Source organism: Neomonachus schauinslandi, chromosome 15, assembly GCF_002201575.2.
Source record: "Neomonachus schauinslandi chromosome 15, ASM220157v2, whole genome shotgun sequence".
Taxonomy (NCBI): Eukaryota; Metazoa; Chordata; class Mammalia; order Carnivora; family Phocidae; genus Neomonachus; species Neomonachus schauinslandi.
Genome location: NC_058417.1, coordinates 5,870,901 through 5,887,714, shown reverse-complemented (window position 1 = coordinate 5,887,714; position 16,814 = coordinate 5,870,901). Strand labels below are relative to the sequence as shown.

The 16,814-nt window shown below is 43.5% G+C and overlaps 1 protein-coding gene across 1 annotated transcript in view; it reads right to left on the bottom strand.

Moving 5' to 3' along the window:
* DNAH9 (dynein axonemal heavy chain 9) overlaps positions 1-16,814 on the bottom strand; it is a 357,089-nt gene that overhangs the window by 74,392 nt on the left and 265,883 nt on the right. The window contains 4 exon segments of the mRNA XM_021694498.1: positions 2,215-2,355; positions 13,874-14,038; positions 14,967-15,171; positions 16,145-16,267. Coding sequence (XP_021550173.1) covers positions 2,215-2,355; positions 13,874-14,038; positions 14,967-15,171; positions 16,145-16,267 — 634 coding nt within the window.

Here is a 16,814-nt window from a genome sequence, read left to right as displayed (position 1 = left end):
ATTGGGAGGGGGGAGAACATGGCAACAGGGAGGCATGAGCCCATCTGGGAGCAGCCATCCCTTAGCTCTGGCAAATACGTGCCCTGCGTGGAGCGTAAGCTCAGTGTTGCCAAATCTTACAGACTTTCATGGGAAGCCAGAAATTTGGGTTTGTATGAAATCTCCTCACTTTTAAATCTTCACACCCAAGGAAGGTATATGAAAAGCCCTCTGAAAATAGGTCAACAGGCCTTCAGCTCTGTGCTCTTTGCTTCTGTGCGATTCTTCCCTTCCCTGTCCCTTTGAGAAACCTCATTCCTCCAGCTGGGTCCCTCCATGTAAGGTGCATGACAGAGGGAGCCGGGCCTTCCATCAGTCCACAGGGAACCTCAGAAAGGTGCTGTCCTTCTCAAGACACCCTGAGCACCTGGCAAGTGAAGTCTCATTAACCCCTCTCTTTGCCTTGGGCTGAGTTTTGAAGAAAAATGACAATCACGTAGGTTCCATCTTAACCATGTTATGAACTTCCAAGCTTGTTCACGACTGGCTCTTGAAGAGTTTTTGCTTGTATAAAAGCTAATAGACACATCTGAATATATTCCTGCTCAAAACAATTTAGAGGACTGGGATGTGCGGCCCCTGCTCTGAGAATGCCTCTCTTTTCTCTGGAACGACAACTATCGAGTCCAACCTCAGACCAAAGCCAAGACCATGGAGACTCCTGTGGCTGGTTTTTCTTCAAATCACACAAGGCTTCGAAGGGTACTGTTGTTTTGGTGCCTCTGAAGACACTTCATCTCCTTATCATTAAGCATTTAAATCTGCTTTCAGTGACCAAGCTGGTCGGCGATTCTTAATAACCGTACGGGGCCCCAAAATGCCCTCCTCCCCCAAATAGCACTTCCAATGATGAAACAAGCCTCTGTTGGGATGCTCTTGCTGCAAAACAACTTACAACATCTTTGGGAACACATATTTTCATGGGTTTCATTTAATTTCTTTTCAACTACTCTCAGAACTAGGGAGCGATCTTGCAGTTATGAGGCTTACCATGCTAACTTTCATACTGTCTTAAAATATTTCATAATTCTTTCATCTGTTGCTTTGACCTGAATACAAGGTTAAGTATTAGATTTCTTTTAAAAACATAAAATATTATTATTAATTTTTTAGAGGGGTGGGAGGGGCAGAGGGAGAGAGAGAGAATCTTAAGCAGGTTCCACACCCAGAGTGGAGACCCTTGTGGGGCTCGATCTCATGACCCTGAGATTATGACCTGAGCCGAAAATCAAGAGTCAGACGCTTAACTGGTTGAGCCACCCAGGTGCCCCAAACCATAAAATAGTATAAACACATTTCATGTAATCTGCAGAGACTCTGAGTTGAGGGAAGGGGACATGGAAATGGTTAAATGCCACCTGCAATTTAATGAGCTCCAGGTCCTGGAGACATTCTGATTTCTCACCTGCTCACCTCCATCCCCACACCTTGGCCCCCATATGGAAGTTTACCTTCCCAGAGTGAGCTGTGTGCTCTGAGTGTGTGTATGAGGGTGTACGTGTGTGTGTCTATCCTCTGTTAAGTCAGACAAGGAGGTTGTTCAGAAATACCCCACTACCCGTTGCCGCTTCAACTGCGGTCTTTCCATGAACACCCTAGAGGAGAAAGATATACTTTTGGCGACTTGCTTAAAATTTATAGGGCTTTATTTTTTCATTAGCAAGTTAAGTTTAGTCAGCACTTACAATTTGCTAACGTCTTTGGTTTAGAAATATTTCAGCAACCATAAAGCAGTAGCTTTGAGGATATTAGGGTAACAAGACAAGTCACTTAAGGATGGGCTGTGATTATAGCCTGCTTTGGTCTTTAACTGGTATGAATGAGATGCACATTTGATTGTCCCTCTATCATATTTTAAGATCTTTGGGGGCAGGGGTCACTTCTGATATTTCTTGGTCCTCCTCCCCGCCATCAGTAAGCTCAGCACCCACCATGTCATCTGTGCTCACTGAGTGAGTCAGGCATCTTCCGTTCCAGCCGAAGTAACCCGTGAGTCCTGAATGACCCAATGAAAGAGACGAAGATTGTAATGTTGGTCTGAAGGCACGGTAGCTGTCTTCCTGGACTTGTTCTGGAAGACCTGCCCTAGCTAATGAAGCCCACAGATAAGCTCTCACAGAGAGTTGTGGTGGCTATATTACGATGATTATGCAAAAAACTGCAGGTGTAAGTCACCTTGAGAGAAAACTGGTACATCGGGTGGATCTTGCTGAGGTCATTCATGATGAAGTAGAGCAGAGAGGCTCGGGCAGCTGCTGGCCGGTAGTGCTCTCGGGCCTCATTGATTTTCACTTCCATCACCTTGGCCTCTTGGACCTGTTAAGGAGGGAAACAGTGGTCCTTTGTTCCAACCAACCCATCAGCCTGGCCTCTCTGTGTCAATACACGTGTCTATGTGTGGGGGGCGGGATGGGTCTGGGTGGGGATGGCAGCCAGAAGGCTGGGAAGCTGCCATGTTAATTAATTAATTAACTAATTAATTAATTTTTTGGAGAAAGAGAGCACACATGTGCTTGTGCATACTCACATTGGGGAAGGGGCAGAGGGAGAGAGAGAATCTTAAGCAGGCTCCACACCCAGTGCGGAGCCTGACGCGGGGCTCAATCTCATGACCCTGGGATCATGACCTGAGCCGAATTCGAGAGTTGGACACTTAACTGACTGAGCCACCCAAGTGCTCCATGCCGTGGTATTTTTTTAATAGTGCTTGAGTGAGAAAGGAGGCGACATACTCCATCTTTCATGAGGGTGAGAGTGCTAGCTCTTCCAGCCGGGCAGTGTGGGCCATGCAAGCTTCTGAGCTCCATTTCAAATGAGAAAGATTTCATGGAAAAAATATATATAACTTGAAAATAAATAAACTTATGTATGTATGTATGTATATATATATTTACATATATATTACTTGAAAATAAACCAGAATTCCAGGCAGTGAAAATCCAGTGAAGAGAGGAAGAAAAGATGGCGGAGGACTAGGGGACCCTATTTCAACTGCTCTCCGAAATTGAGCTGGATATCTACCAGACCACTCTGAGCACCCATGAAATCAGCCTGAGATGTAAGAAGATCTGGATCTCTACAAACAGAATATCGCAGGCGGTTGGTTTCGAGGTACGAAGCGGGTAGCCGTGATTCTGCGGGCAGATATCGGAGGATAAACGGCAGCGGGAGGCTGCCTGGCCCTGGGGATACTACACCGCCGGTGAGCGACAGCCTCATGTGCTGGGGACCAGGCACAGACTCGCAGACTGGAAGTGGTGGGGAAAGGACTTTAGGGCAGCCCCGGGGTGGAAACCCGGAGCGGCGGGGTCGCGTGTGCCAACTGGGAGCGGCTGGCAGTTTTAGAAGCACAAAGGGCAGAGACCTGCTCCGACCTGGAGGCAGGACTGGGGGCGCTGCAGAGGGGTGCACAACCGAGGACGCTGCAGTTTATAGCAGCACGGACAGAAACGGAGATGGTGTGGCCTGGAGAGCTCACTGAAGAACAGACTGCGGTCTCTCTGCTCTGAGGCAGAGGGTTGGAAATGGTCTCTTCTGCTCTGACTCTCGGAAGAGACACGGAAAGCCGCCAGGGAAAGCCGTCAGAGAACAAAAGGCCCAAAAAACTGATTCCCACTGAACCTATCCCCCGCCAGAGGGGGGCAGGGCAACTCCACCCAGAGAGGTTTGCCTGAGTAACAGTGCAGCAGGCCCCTCCCCCAGAAGACAGTCTGGGAAAACAAGAGGCCAGCAACCCTAAGGTCCCAAGAAAACAGGTGCATCTTGCTTGGGTTCTGGTCAATAATTTGGACTCTATACATTCCCTCAAACACCCATCAACAGAATGACTAGGAGGAGGAACCCCCAAAATAGAAAAGACTCAGAGATCATGACTTATGCCGCAGATTTACAAATGGATGCAGATATAACCAAGATGTCGGAGATGGAATTCAGGCTAGCAATTGTGAAGACAGTAGCTAGAATGGAGAAACCAATTAATGGCAACATAGAGTCTCTAAGGGCAGAAATGAAAGCTGAATTGGCAGAACTTAAAAATGCTATCAATGAGATCCAATCCAATCTAGATAATCTAACAGCTAGGGTAAGTGAGGCAGAAGAACGAATAAGCGACCTGGAAGACAATTTAATAGATAAAAAGGGAAAAGAGGAGGCCAGGGAAAAACAACTCGGAATCCATGAAAATAGAATCAGAGAAATAAGTGACACCATGAAGCGTTCCAATGTCAGAATAATTGGAATCCCGGAAGGAGTGGAGAGAGAGAGAGGACTAGAAGATGTATTTGAGCAAATCATAGCTGAGAACTTCCCTAATCTGGGGAATGAAACAAACATTCGCATCCTAGAGGCAGAGAGGACCCCTCCCAAGATCAAGGAAAACAGGCCAACACCCTGGCATGTAATAGTAAAACTCGCAAATCTTAGAACCAAGGAAACCATCTTAAGGGCAGTTAGGGGGAAGAGATTCCTTACGTACAGAGGGAGGAACATCAGAATAATGTCAGACCTATCCACAGAGACCTGGCAAGCCAGAAACGCCTGGCAAGACATATTCAGGGTACTAAACAAGAAGAACATGCAGCCAAGAATACTTTATCCGGCAAGGCTGTCATTTAGAATGGATGGAGAGATGCAGATCTTCCAAGACTGGCAGAAACTGAAAGAATATGTGACCACTAAGCCAGCCCTGCAAGAAATATTAAGGGGGGTTCTATAAAAGGAAAAAGACCCCAAGAGTGATATACAACAGAAATTTACAGGGACAATCTATAAAAACAAGGTCTTCACAGGCAACATGATGACAATTAATTCATATCTTTCAATAATCACTCTCAATGTGAACGGCCTAAATGCTCCCATAAAACGGCACAGGGTTGCAGATTGGATAAAAAGGCAGGATACATCCATATGCTGTCTACAAGAGACTCATTTTGAACCTAAAGATACATCCAGACTGAAAGTGAAGGGATGGAGATCCATCTTCCATGCCAGTGGACCTCAAAAGGAAGCTGGGATAGCAATTCGTATATCAGACAAATTAGATTTTAAACTAAAGTCTGTAATTAGAGACACAGAAGGACACTATATCATTTTTAAAGGGTCTATCCAACAAGAAGATCTAACAATTATAAATATCTATGCCCCCAACATGGGAGCAGCCATCTACATAAGCCAGCTGTTAACCAAAATAAAGAGTCATATTGATAACAATACTTTAACTGTAGGAGACCTCAATACTCCACTCTCAGCAATGGACAGATCATCTAAACAGAAAATCAACAAGGAAACAAGAGCTTTGAATGATACACTGGACCAGATGGATCTCATAGATATATACAGAACATTCCACCCTAAAACAACAGAATACTCATTCTTCTCGAGCGCACATGGAACTTTCTCTGGAATAGACCACATACTGGGTCACAAATCAGGTCTCAACCGATACCAAAAGATTGAGATTATTCCCTGCCTATTCTCAGACCACAATGCTTTAAAACTGGAACTCAATCACAAGAAAAAAATTGGCAGAAATTCAAACACTTGGAAGCTAAAGACCATTCTGCTCAAGAATGTTTGGGTCAACCAGGAAATCAAAGAAGAACTTAAACAATTCATGGAAATCAATGAGAACGAAAACACATCGGTCCAAAACCTATGGGATACTGCAACGGTGGTCCTCGGGGAAATACATAGCCATCCAAGCCTCACTCAAAAAAATAGAAAAATCCCGAATTCACCAACTAACTCTACACCTTAAAGAACTAGAGAAAAAGCAACAAATGATACCTGAGCCACACATTAGAAGAGAAATAATTAAAATTAGAGCAGAGATCAATGAATTAGAAACCAGAAACACAGTAGATCAGATCAACGAAACTAGAAGTTGGTTCTTTGAAAGAATTAATAAGATCGATAAACCACTGGCCAGATTTATCCAAAAGAAAAGAGAAAGGACCCAAATTAATAAAATTATGAATGAAAGGGGAGAGATCATGACTAACACCAAGGAAATAGAAACCATTATTAGAAATTATTATCAACAACTATATGCCAATAAACTGAGCAATCTGGATGAAATGGAGGCCTTCCTGGAAACCTATAAGCTGCCAAGACTGAAACAGGAAGAAACTGACGACCTGAATAGGTCAATAACCAGTAACGAGATTGAAGCAGTGATCAAAAACCCCCCAAAAAACAAGAGTCCAGGGCCTGATGGATTCCCTGGGGAATTCTACCAAACATTCAAAGAAGAAATAATACCTATTCTACTGAAGCTGTTTCAAAAAATAGAAACAGAAGGAAAACTTCCAAACTCATTCTATGAGGCCAGCATTACCTTAATCCCCAAACCAGGGAAAGACCCCATCAAAAAGGAGAATTTCAGACCGATATCCCTGATGAATATGGATTCCAAATCCTCAACAAAATCCTGGCTAATAGGATCCAACAATACATTAAAAGGATCATCCACCACGACCAAGTGGGATTTATCCCCGGGATGCAAGAGTGGTTCAACATTCGCAAATCAATCAATGTGATAGATCAAATTAATAAGAGGAGGGAGAAGAATCATATGGTCCTCTCAATTGATGCAGAAAAAGCATTTGACAAAATACAACATCCCTTCCTGATTAAAACTCTTCAGAGTATAGGGATAGAGGGAACATTCCTCAAGTTCATAAAATCCATCTATGAAAAACCCACAGCAAATATCATCCTCAATGGGGAAAAGCTGAGAGCCTTTCCCTTAAGTTCAGAAACACATCAAGGATGCCCACTCTCACCACTATTGTTCAACATAGTACTAGAAGTCCTAGCAACAGCAATCAGACAACAAAAAGAAATAAAATGTATTCAAATTGGCAAAGAAAAAGTCAAACTCTCTTTTCGCAGATGACGTGATACCTCATGTGGAAAACCCAAAAGACCCCACCCCCAAATTACTAGAACTCATACAGCAATTCAGTAATGTGGCAGGATACAAAATCAATGCACAGAAATCAGTTGCTTTATTATACACTAACAATGCAACTGTAGAAAGAGAAATTAGAGAAACAATTCCATTTACAATAGCACCAAAAACCATAAGATACCTCGGAATAAACCTAACCAAAGAGGTAAAGGATCTATACTCTAGGAACTACAGCACACTCATGAAAGAAATTGAAGAAGACACAAAAAGATGGAAAAATATTCCATGCTCATGGATCGGAAGAATAAACATTGTTAAAATGTCTGTGCTACCCAGAGCAATCTATACCTTCAATGCCATCCTGATCAAAATTCCAATGACATTTTTCAAAGTGCTGGAACAAACAATCCTAAAATTTGTATGGAATCAGAAAAGACCCCGAATCACCAAGGAAATGTTGAAAAAGAAAAACAAAGCTGGGGGCATCACATTGCCTGATCTCAAGCTGTGATTACAAAGCTGTGATCACCAAGACAGCATGGTACTGGCACAAAAACGGACATATAGACCAATGGAACAGACTAGAGAACCCAGATATGGACCCTCAACTCTATGGTCAAATAATCAACAAAGTAGGAAAAAACATGCACTGGAAAAAAGACAGTCTCTTCAATAAATGGTGCTGGGAAAATTGGACAGCCACATGCAGAAGAATGAAACTCGACCATTCTCTAACACCATACACAAAGATAAACTCAAAATGGATGAAAGACCTCAATGTGAGACAGGAATCCATCAAAATCCTAGAGGAGAACAGAGGCAGTAACCTCTTTGACATCAGCCACAGCAACTTCTTTCAAGATACGTCTCCAAAGGCTAGTGAAACAAAAGCAAAAATGAACTTTTGGGACTTCATCAAGATAAAAAGTCTGCACAGCAAAGGAAACAGTGAACAAAACAAAGAAGCAACCCACGGAATGGGAGAAGATATTTGCAAATGACACTACAGATAAAGGGCTGATATCCAAGATCTATAAAGAACTTCTCAAACTCAACACCCAAAGAACAAATAATCAAGTCAAAAAATGGGCAGAAGACATGAAAAGACACTTCTTTGAAGAAGACATACAAATGGCTAACAGACACATGAAAAAACGTTCATCATCATTAGCTATCAGGGACATTCAAATCAAAACCACATTGAGATACCACCTTATACCAGTTAGAATGGCAAAAATGGACAGGAAAAGAAACAACAAATGTTGGAGAGGTTGTGGAGAAAGGGGAACCCTCTTACACTGTTAGTGGGAATGCAAGTTGGTACAGCCACTTTGGAAAACAGGGTGGAGATGCCTCAAAAATTTAAAAATAGAGCTACCCTATGACCCAGCAATTGCACTCCTGGGTATTTACCCCAAAGACACAGATGTAGTGAAAAGAAGGGCCATATGCACCCCAATGTTCATAGCAGCAATGTCCGCAATAGGCAAACTGTGGAAAGAGCCGAGATGCCCTTCAACCGATGAAGGGATAAAGATGTGGTCCATATATACAATGGAATATTACTCAGCCAACAGAAAGGATGAATACCCAACTTCTACATCGACATGGATGGGATTGGAGGAGATTATGCTAAGTGAAATAAGTCAAGCAGAGAAAGACAGTTATCATATGGTTTCACTTATTTGTGGACCATAAGGAATAGCATGGAGGACATTAGGAGAAGGAAGGGAAAAATGAAGGAAGGGAAATCGGAGGGAGAGATGAACCATGAGAGACTATGGACTCTGAGAAACAAACAGGGTTTTAGAGGGGAGGGGGGAGGGGGGATTGGTTAGCCCGGTGATGGGTATAAAGGAGGGCACGTACTGCATGGAGCACTGGGTGTTATATGAAAACAATGGATCGTGGATCACCACATCAAAAACCAATGATGTATTATATGGTGACTAATATAACATAATAAAATAAAAAAAAAAATCCAGAGAAAACAGCATAATAGAATTTTCTGCTTTAATTTTTATGGAAGAGTTAATGTGTAAATTCACAAAGAGGATCTCCTTCCTTCCTTCCTTCCTCCCTCCCTCCCTCCCTCCCTTCCTTCCTTCCTTCCTAACAAAAATGTAATTCCAGCATAGTAACATTCAGGGCATATTAGTTCCATAGTTCCAGGTTACAATATAGTGATTCCACAACTCTATACATCACCCAGTGCTCATCATGAGAAGCGTACTCTTAATCCCCATCAACTGTTTCACCCATCCTCCTACCCACCTCCCCTCTGGTGACCATCAGTGTGTTCTCTAGAGTTAAGAGTCTGTTTTTTGGTCTCCTTCTTTCTTCGTTTGTTTCTTAAACTCCACATATGAGTGAGATCATATAGTATTTGTCTTCATCTGACTATTTCACTTAGCATTAAAGTCCCTAGATCCACCCATGTTGCAAAAGGATCTCTTTCAATGGAATCATTTATTTTCAGAAAATTTCTTATCACAGGGAAAAATGAGAAAAGAGACCTTAGCATCAGAGAGGGATTCTGAAAGAACATGACACTAAATACAGACCTCAGTATGACCTGCCTTATGTTCTAGAAGAGTGAAACCAATGATAATTTATGAGAGTCTCAGAGGAAAAAAAACAATGACCCCATTTGAAGATGAGCTTGCAGTAAACAATTACAAACTTCAGAAGAAGTGTTAACAAAGGGGACAATTAGAAACCCTCCCTCCGCCCTCTCCCCCCCAAATCCCAGAAGGATTAGTATTCCAAGAGCTGAAGATCGCTGAACAATCTATAACTATTAACTATTTCTGTTTAAGAGCAGTAGAGATGAAAGAAAGCATAAAATCAGGACATTGTAAGTAGGAAGACGTATTGCCCGAAAAAAAACATACAACTAACTAGGACTTCTAAAGATAAGAATTCAATTATTTAAATGAAAAACCAGTGCACAGGTTAAATAATGGACTAGCATTGGAAAGAGAATACATAAACTAGAAGACAGATCTGAGGAAACTGCAACAAAAGCAGCTCAGAGAGGAAAAAAAGATGAAAAATATATAAGAGGTTGTGAGAGCTGGCAGACAGAATGAGAAGATTCAAAATACATCTAACAGAGGTAAGTAGAGAATAGAGAGAAGCAACAGTTGGAGCTATAATAGTTGAGAATTTTCCAAAATCGATGAAAGACCAGAGCTCATCATCATCAAAGAGAATTTACTATCCATAGGCCCTTGAAGAAATAATTATTTGCTTCAATTAGAAAATGATTGAATCCAAAAGGAAGAAACGAGGTCTGAGAATTTCTTAAATATATGGTTAATCTAAATAACAAAGGCCATAAAAAATGGCCACCTTGGGAATAGTAGGTAGAACTAAAATATAAAACAGTAACAGAAGATGGAAAAGGATGATCAAAGTATTCTAAAGTCTTTATATTGTTTGGAAGAGGCTAGATATATCACTTTATATTAGACTTTGTTAAGTCAATACAGATATTGTTAAGTCACATATAAAATGAAATATAATTTCATATATAAATAAGATTTATCAATAAAATAAAACAATTGTGCAAGACTGTTGAATCACAGATCTGTACCTCTGAAACAAATAATACATTATATGTAAAAGAAGAAGAAGAAGAAGAAGAAAGAAGAAAGAAGAAAGAAGAAAGAAGAAGAAGAAGAAGATGATGATGATAGCAGGAGGGGAAGAATGAAGGGGGGGAAATCGGAGGGGGAGATGAACCATGAGAGATGATGGACTCTGAAAAACAAACTGAGGGTTCTAGAGGGGAGGGGGGTGGGAGGATGGGTTAGTCTGGTGATGGGTATTAAAGAGGGCACGTTCTGCATGGAGCACTGGGTGTTATATGCAAATAATGAATTCTGGAACACTACATCAAAATCTAATGATGTAATGTATGGTGATTAACATAACATAATAAAAAAAACCCAAAGTAAATAACTTCAAAATCAGCAAAGGATAAAGGGGAAAACAAAGAAAATGAAAGGAGGAAAAACTAAGCATGGTGGCTAGAAAACACAAATTAAGATGGTAGGAAGAAATTCACTCTATCAATAATGTTAATAAATGTAAATCGGTTAAATTCAGTAATTGAAGACATAGATTCTTGGAAGCGGCTGAACAAAAATCATACAATTATTCAGAATGGCGTTTTGAGATCCATATGTTTCAAGCTCACCTGGGTTCTTAATGCCGTCCATTAACTGTGTTTCCTGAGTCACCTTTCGTTCCTATTTTAGCAATTGCAAACCTTCACTCTGCTCCCCAAGCTACCTACCTCACCACCACTCCTTTACTCCCAGCAGGTGAACATGACTCATGCTCTCCCCGTTTATATAAAGACCAACAGGAAGGAATCTCCTTCATTTCTGCCTCTCCTCTGATTCCTTTAAGTCTCTGTCTCCCTAGCTCAGTTGCCTACATGGATCCATGGACCATGGATCTCATTTCTAGACTCCTGTTTGCCCCCAGCCCCTATCACATTGGAGCTAGCTCTCCAACTTTCTATTTACTTTTTTAAAGATTTTATTTATTTAACAGAGAGAGAGAGAGTGCACAAGGAGGGGGGAGGGGCAGGGCAGGCAGAGGGAGAAGCATACTCCCTGCTGAGCAGGGAGCCTGATGCGGGACTCCATCCCAGGACCCGGAGATCATAACCTGAGCCAAAGACAGATGCTTAACTGACTGAGCCACCCAAGTGCCCCTCTCCATCTTTCTAAAGAGAAGCTCACCATCTGTGGACCTGAATGGCATTTCCCCTTTCTTATGTACCCCACCGTATTAACCATTTCTTCTTTTTTCTGTAAATTCACCTTCTCTTCTTGACTACTGCTCTTCTTTTATAATCCATGCATCCTCCCAACTCCTGGCGAGTACGCTCAGTCTCTCCCATCTCAGGGGATCCATGTCCTTCTTAAGTTACAATCCTTTCTCTCTCTCCCATTTCACAGTTTGGCTTCTTTAAAGGGTTATTTATACTCACTTTCCCCTTCTCAGCTCCCATTTGCTCTCATTCTAACGTAGTCTGGCTTCTGCTTTCATGGAAATCATCCTCCCTAAGATCACTGATAACTCCTTTTTGCAAAGTTCAGTGGCCACATCTCAGCCATATCTCATTTGAGTCCTCAGCATCATTCAACACCACTGGCATGCCTTCTTGAAATGTTTTCTCTCACAATCCCTTATTTTCCCTGCTTTTCCTCTCATCTCTCTGCTCTATTCCACAGTTTACATCTTCTGTATTTCTCTTAATACGTATTAGTCTTCTTCCATGCTCTACTCCCAGTCTCATCATTGTGCACACATCTCCCCAGTGACTTCATCCACTCCTGGTTTCAATGACCAACTACTTGTTGATGACTGTCAGCGCTTTATCACCAGCCAAGATCAGATATCCAGAAACCCATGGGACAGATCTATGTGAATGGCCCAGAGGCACTCCAAACTCAACACAACACAAACTAAAATAATAATTTCTTCTCATCCCTAAATCCATTTCTGCTCCCATCTTTCAGCTATCGGCACCTTTACTTATCTAGGTGTTTATTCCCAGAACCTGAGACATTTCCTTGACCAAAACTTTTTTTTAAGATTTTATTTATTTATTTGACAGAGGGAGAGAGAGAGAGAGAGAGAGAGCGAGCACAAGCAGGGGGAACAGTAGAGGCAGAGGGAGAAGCAGGCTCCCTGCTGAGCAGGGAGCCCAATGCGGAACTCGATCACAAGACCCCGGGATCATGACCTGAGCCAAAGGCAGACGCTTAACCGACTGAGCCACCCAGGTGCCCCTAAAACTTTTATCCATATATAACCATATGTGAGTTGGGTTCTGTCCACCCCCCCATCTCTCTTGCCCAAGACAGTGGAACTTCTACATAATTATTGTACAAACTCTGCGCCGTCCTATCTAGAGATATGGAGGCCACAGAGAACCAGCAGTAAAACCTGGTGGTCATGTAGTGGCCATGGAGACGATGCGAGGCTGGACATCCCTGCTCTTAGTATCTCTCCCTCCGACCTCAATTGTCTGTTATCCCAGAGTGGGCATGAACTGGTCTACCTGCCCCCATCATTACTTTTCATTTTCCCTGCCCTGTCCCTACCCGGAACAGAGGCTTTGATATTTGGAGAAGTCCCAATAATCTGACAAAGAGTGTATTCCCTCCAAGGTGTGCTGTTACAGTGCTGAGCGGTATCCTGCTCAGAACCAGGGTCTTAATTGTTCCTCTAATCCAGGAGCAGGGCTGGGAATGTTGTTAAGCCTGCGTACACAACAGCCTGCCCACAAAGGGTGAGAGGCTCGGACACCCCCAAGTCCTGTCTTCCAGTCCCCCACAGGGGAAATAAAAGCCTTCCAAACATTGTGGGATAAAGGAAGGAAGCTACATACTGCATCATCTCCCAGGATGACAACCGTTTTTGAGAGCTGAGCTTCCTGAGAAGTCACTGAAATTCCCTCATGGCAATTGGACTTGTGAAATTTTTGCAGGCTGGTGGGTTTTCTCAGGGTGCAATCATGCCGAACCAGCCAATGCTCACAGCAGTGGGACTCCTTAACTTCGGGGCAACCGCACACACTGGCTAAGGATGAAGTTTGAGCTACCATCCCCCGCATGGAAGACGAGGCTGGGCACAGACTTAATGCTCATCAGACGTCTGTAGAGTTGAGTTGTCAAATGCACCTCCCAGAAGGCAGGAACTCCCTAACACAGGATGTGAGCTGGTCGACTCAGGAATCCTGCCTCACTGGACTTTCTAGAAGGAATTCTGGAACATGGAAAAGGTACCTGGGAATTCTGACTTCGTGTTTTTTTGTTTTTGTTTTTTTTTTCCAAAAACTCAGGACTCAGGGGCTGGGAGGAGGGCCTTGCCGCCCAATGGCTGACAGGGCAGTTTTACCTTCTTCTCAACTTCGGTGGCTGTCTGCTTGGTGGTCTCCAGGTTCTCCACTAAGGCCGTGTCCCCCAGGAAGTTCCCAGATGCTGAGGAGAGGCGAGATAGCAGGTTGTCTTCTAAGGTCTTCAGGGTGATTTTGAACCCATTCTGCTGCTTCGTGAGATCTGACTGCAAACGTCAAGTAGGGTGGAGTCAGATGTGGAAGCCCTGAGCATCCTGAATAAATAAATGCTACGGGGGTCAAGTTCCTTCCTTCAGACGGATGAAGCGGGAGACAGGATAGCATGAGAACAGACAAGCAGATGAACTGAATCCCAAATGCACCATTTATTAGTCATGTGACTTTGGGCTAATTTAGCTTCTGCTGCTTCTTTTTTTAAAATATTTTATTTATTTGACAGAAAGAGAGAGAACACAAGCAGGGGGGAAGGCAGAGGGATAGGGAGCAGCCGAGTCCCTGCTGAGCAAGGAGCCCAATGCGGGATTCGATCCCAGGACCCCGGGATCATGACCTGAGCTGAAGGCAGATGCTTTACTGACTGAGCCACCCAGGTGCCCCACCTTCCTGGTTTTAAATTAGCCCCCTGGCTTTTTAATATCACGATACTTTATTTTCTTGGAAAGTCTTGTCATTACGTCGAATGACATTGTTTGTCTACGCTATTTATTTTCTGTGTTCCTCCACTAGACTATAAGCTCCGTGAGGGCGGGAACATGGTCCCCCAGTCCGTGGTATTTTGTTATAGCAGCCTAAGTTGACTAAGACACTCTCCTCACATGGTGGTTACTTCTGGACTCATGTGTGGGCCCAAGCACGTTCATAAACCCGGGCCAGGCTCTGCTCTTGGTGACAAGAGTGTCTGGTCTCCCAGCTGTCTTCGGCCTCTCTGTTCTTGATCTTGCTCTAGTCTCTGTTTTCCAACTGGACATTCAGGCAGCTAAATGGTGATGGCCAACCCTCACCACCCCCCCAAAGTCTAGCTAAGAACCATGCTGCTCCGCTCCAGGAAAAGCAGCCCCCACACCTCACCCAGAACGGAGAGCAGGATCTAGTGGCCAAGCGTTTTCATCCTTCCTTGGTGGATCCTCTACGTACCTTCAGCTGCTCCAGGTCCGGCCTCTCCATGCTGACCACAGCAGCCAGCAGCTGGTCCTCCAGGCCGTCCCTGGTCACTGTGAAGTTGATCAGGGTGGCCTGAGCCTGCAGTTCGGGCTGGTAGTGAGGATTGGCTAGCTTGGTGTGAAGGATGAGCCGGAACCTGGGATTGTATTCACACTCTTTGTCTCCAATTTTAATGAATCTGGAACACAAAGGGTCATGTGAAGGTGGGGTGCCTTCCCATGAGAATCGGTTCAGGGACAGAATTCTAGATGTTTTTTTGTGAGATCGTAGCAAGCAATATTGCCACATTCGGATTCCTCCCAAGCATGTCTAGATTGAGCCCTGAGATCCTTGTTTGCCCCAATGTGGGGCATGGGGGTGGAGGGTGAGAGACTTTCTCGCACGGCCACCATGTTTGATTCGACGTGCATGGCTGTTGGGAGAGCCATTCACACTGTAGTCCAAGTAGGTTGGTACATTATGAAACTTTCCCAGCAGATGGCAGTAAAGTGTTTGCAGAAAAGGACACCATCAGTTTGCACAAAGGTGCTTTACAGGCTCGCAAAAATAGGGCATCCTTTTTTCCATGGCTGATGGAGAACTATGGGTGGAAATGGTTAATTCAGCAAATGAGCACATCCTAAGGACATGGAAAGGCAATTTATGGCCTGGGCAGTGGGTAAAGCAACTCTCCATGATAATGGTCTCTCTCCTATGTGCTTATTGTCCTTCATCCTCTCTCATCCTCTTCCTTCTGCCAGACACTTGCTAAGCCTTGATCACTTGCCAGCCCCCAAAGCAACAGGGGCTCATCAAAGGGCCAGAGCACTGAGTTCTCAGAACCCAGGAGTCTAGCTTGGATAAAATGCTCATGCTTACAAGGCAGTCTGCATTTTGACCACTTCTTTCTAAAATTCCTCCAAAAGAGTGCACTGCTCCCATGTGGGAGGAAGTCAAGGAGGATGTGACTGATGGGAGCAAAGTTATTGCAGGAAACTTTCTCTGCGAGTCAAGGGCAGCTAACTATTCCCCTTGTGGAAGCGAGAAAGGTGTGCGTGCTGCAAGAAGCCCGTGACAGGCGTTGAGGAGAGGATGTTCAGGGAAGAGCAGATCTGCTCACGGTTCTGGGAGCCTGCTCCTCAGGAAGGATCAGCGACATGGCGGAGTCTTACCGTCCTTTCTTGATGATCTCTCTCCCAAGCAGGGGTCCCAGAACAGGATCAACGGACTCTTCTAGGTTTTCGATCAACACCACGTCTCCAGCCTCCAGGGCACGCTCTAGGGTTTGGAGGTAGCTGGGGAGAGAGCTGGACAGTATGAGCCTTTGGCAAGGTACAGATGCACAGGAAGTGTAACAGGACAACTGGGGCCTCCATGGAAGATGTGGGGCACAGCTGCCTGGGCTGACCTCGGTGGGCCCGTTTTTCTCTGTTTAAAAGGATATTTATTTGATCTTGTACAGTTTCAGAAATAAGGAAACATGACAAAATACAAAAAAGGATATAAAAATGAATGTGACCCTTTCATTGGTCATTCGTATTTTGGTGTTGAATGTGTATGCTTGGATATATTATATTTTCAAGTTGATTCCTTTTATTATATTTCATTTATAATTTAATTTATATTTGCATTTATATTTATTTACTATTGGATTCATACAGCACGTTTGTTTTATAATTTGGTTCTTCTACATAAAATATATCGGAAACATTTCCCCACATCATTAAATATTCTCCTGTAACAATTTTCTTTTTTTTTAAAGAATAAATTTTAATTTTATTATGTTATGTTAGTCACCATACAGTACATCATTAGTTTCTGATGCAGTGTTCCATGATTCAT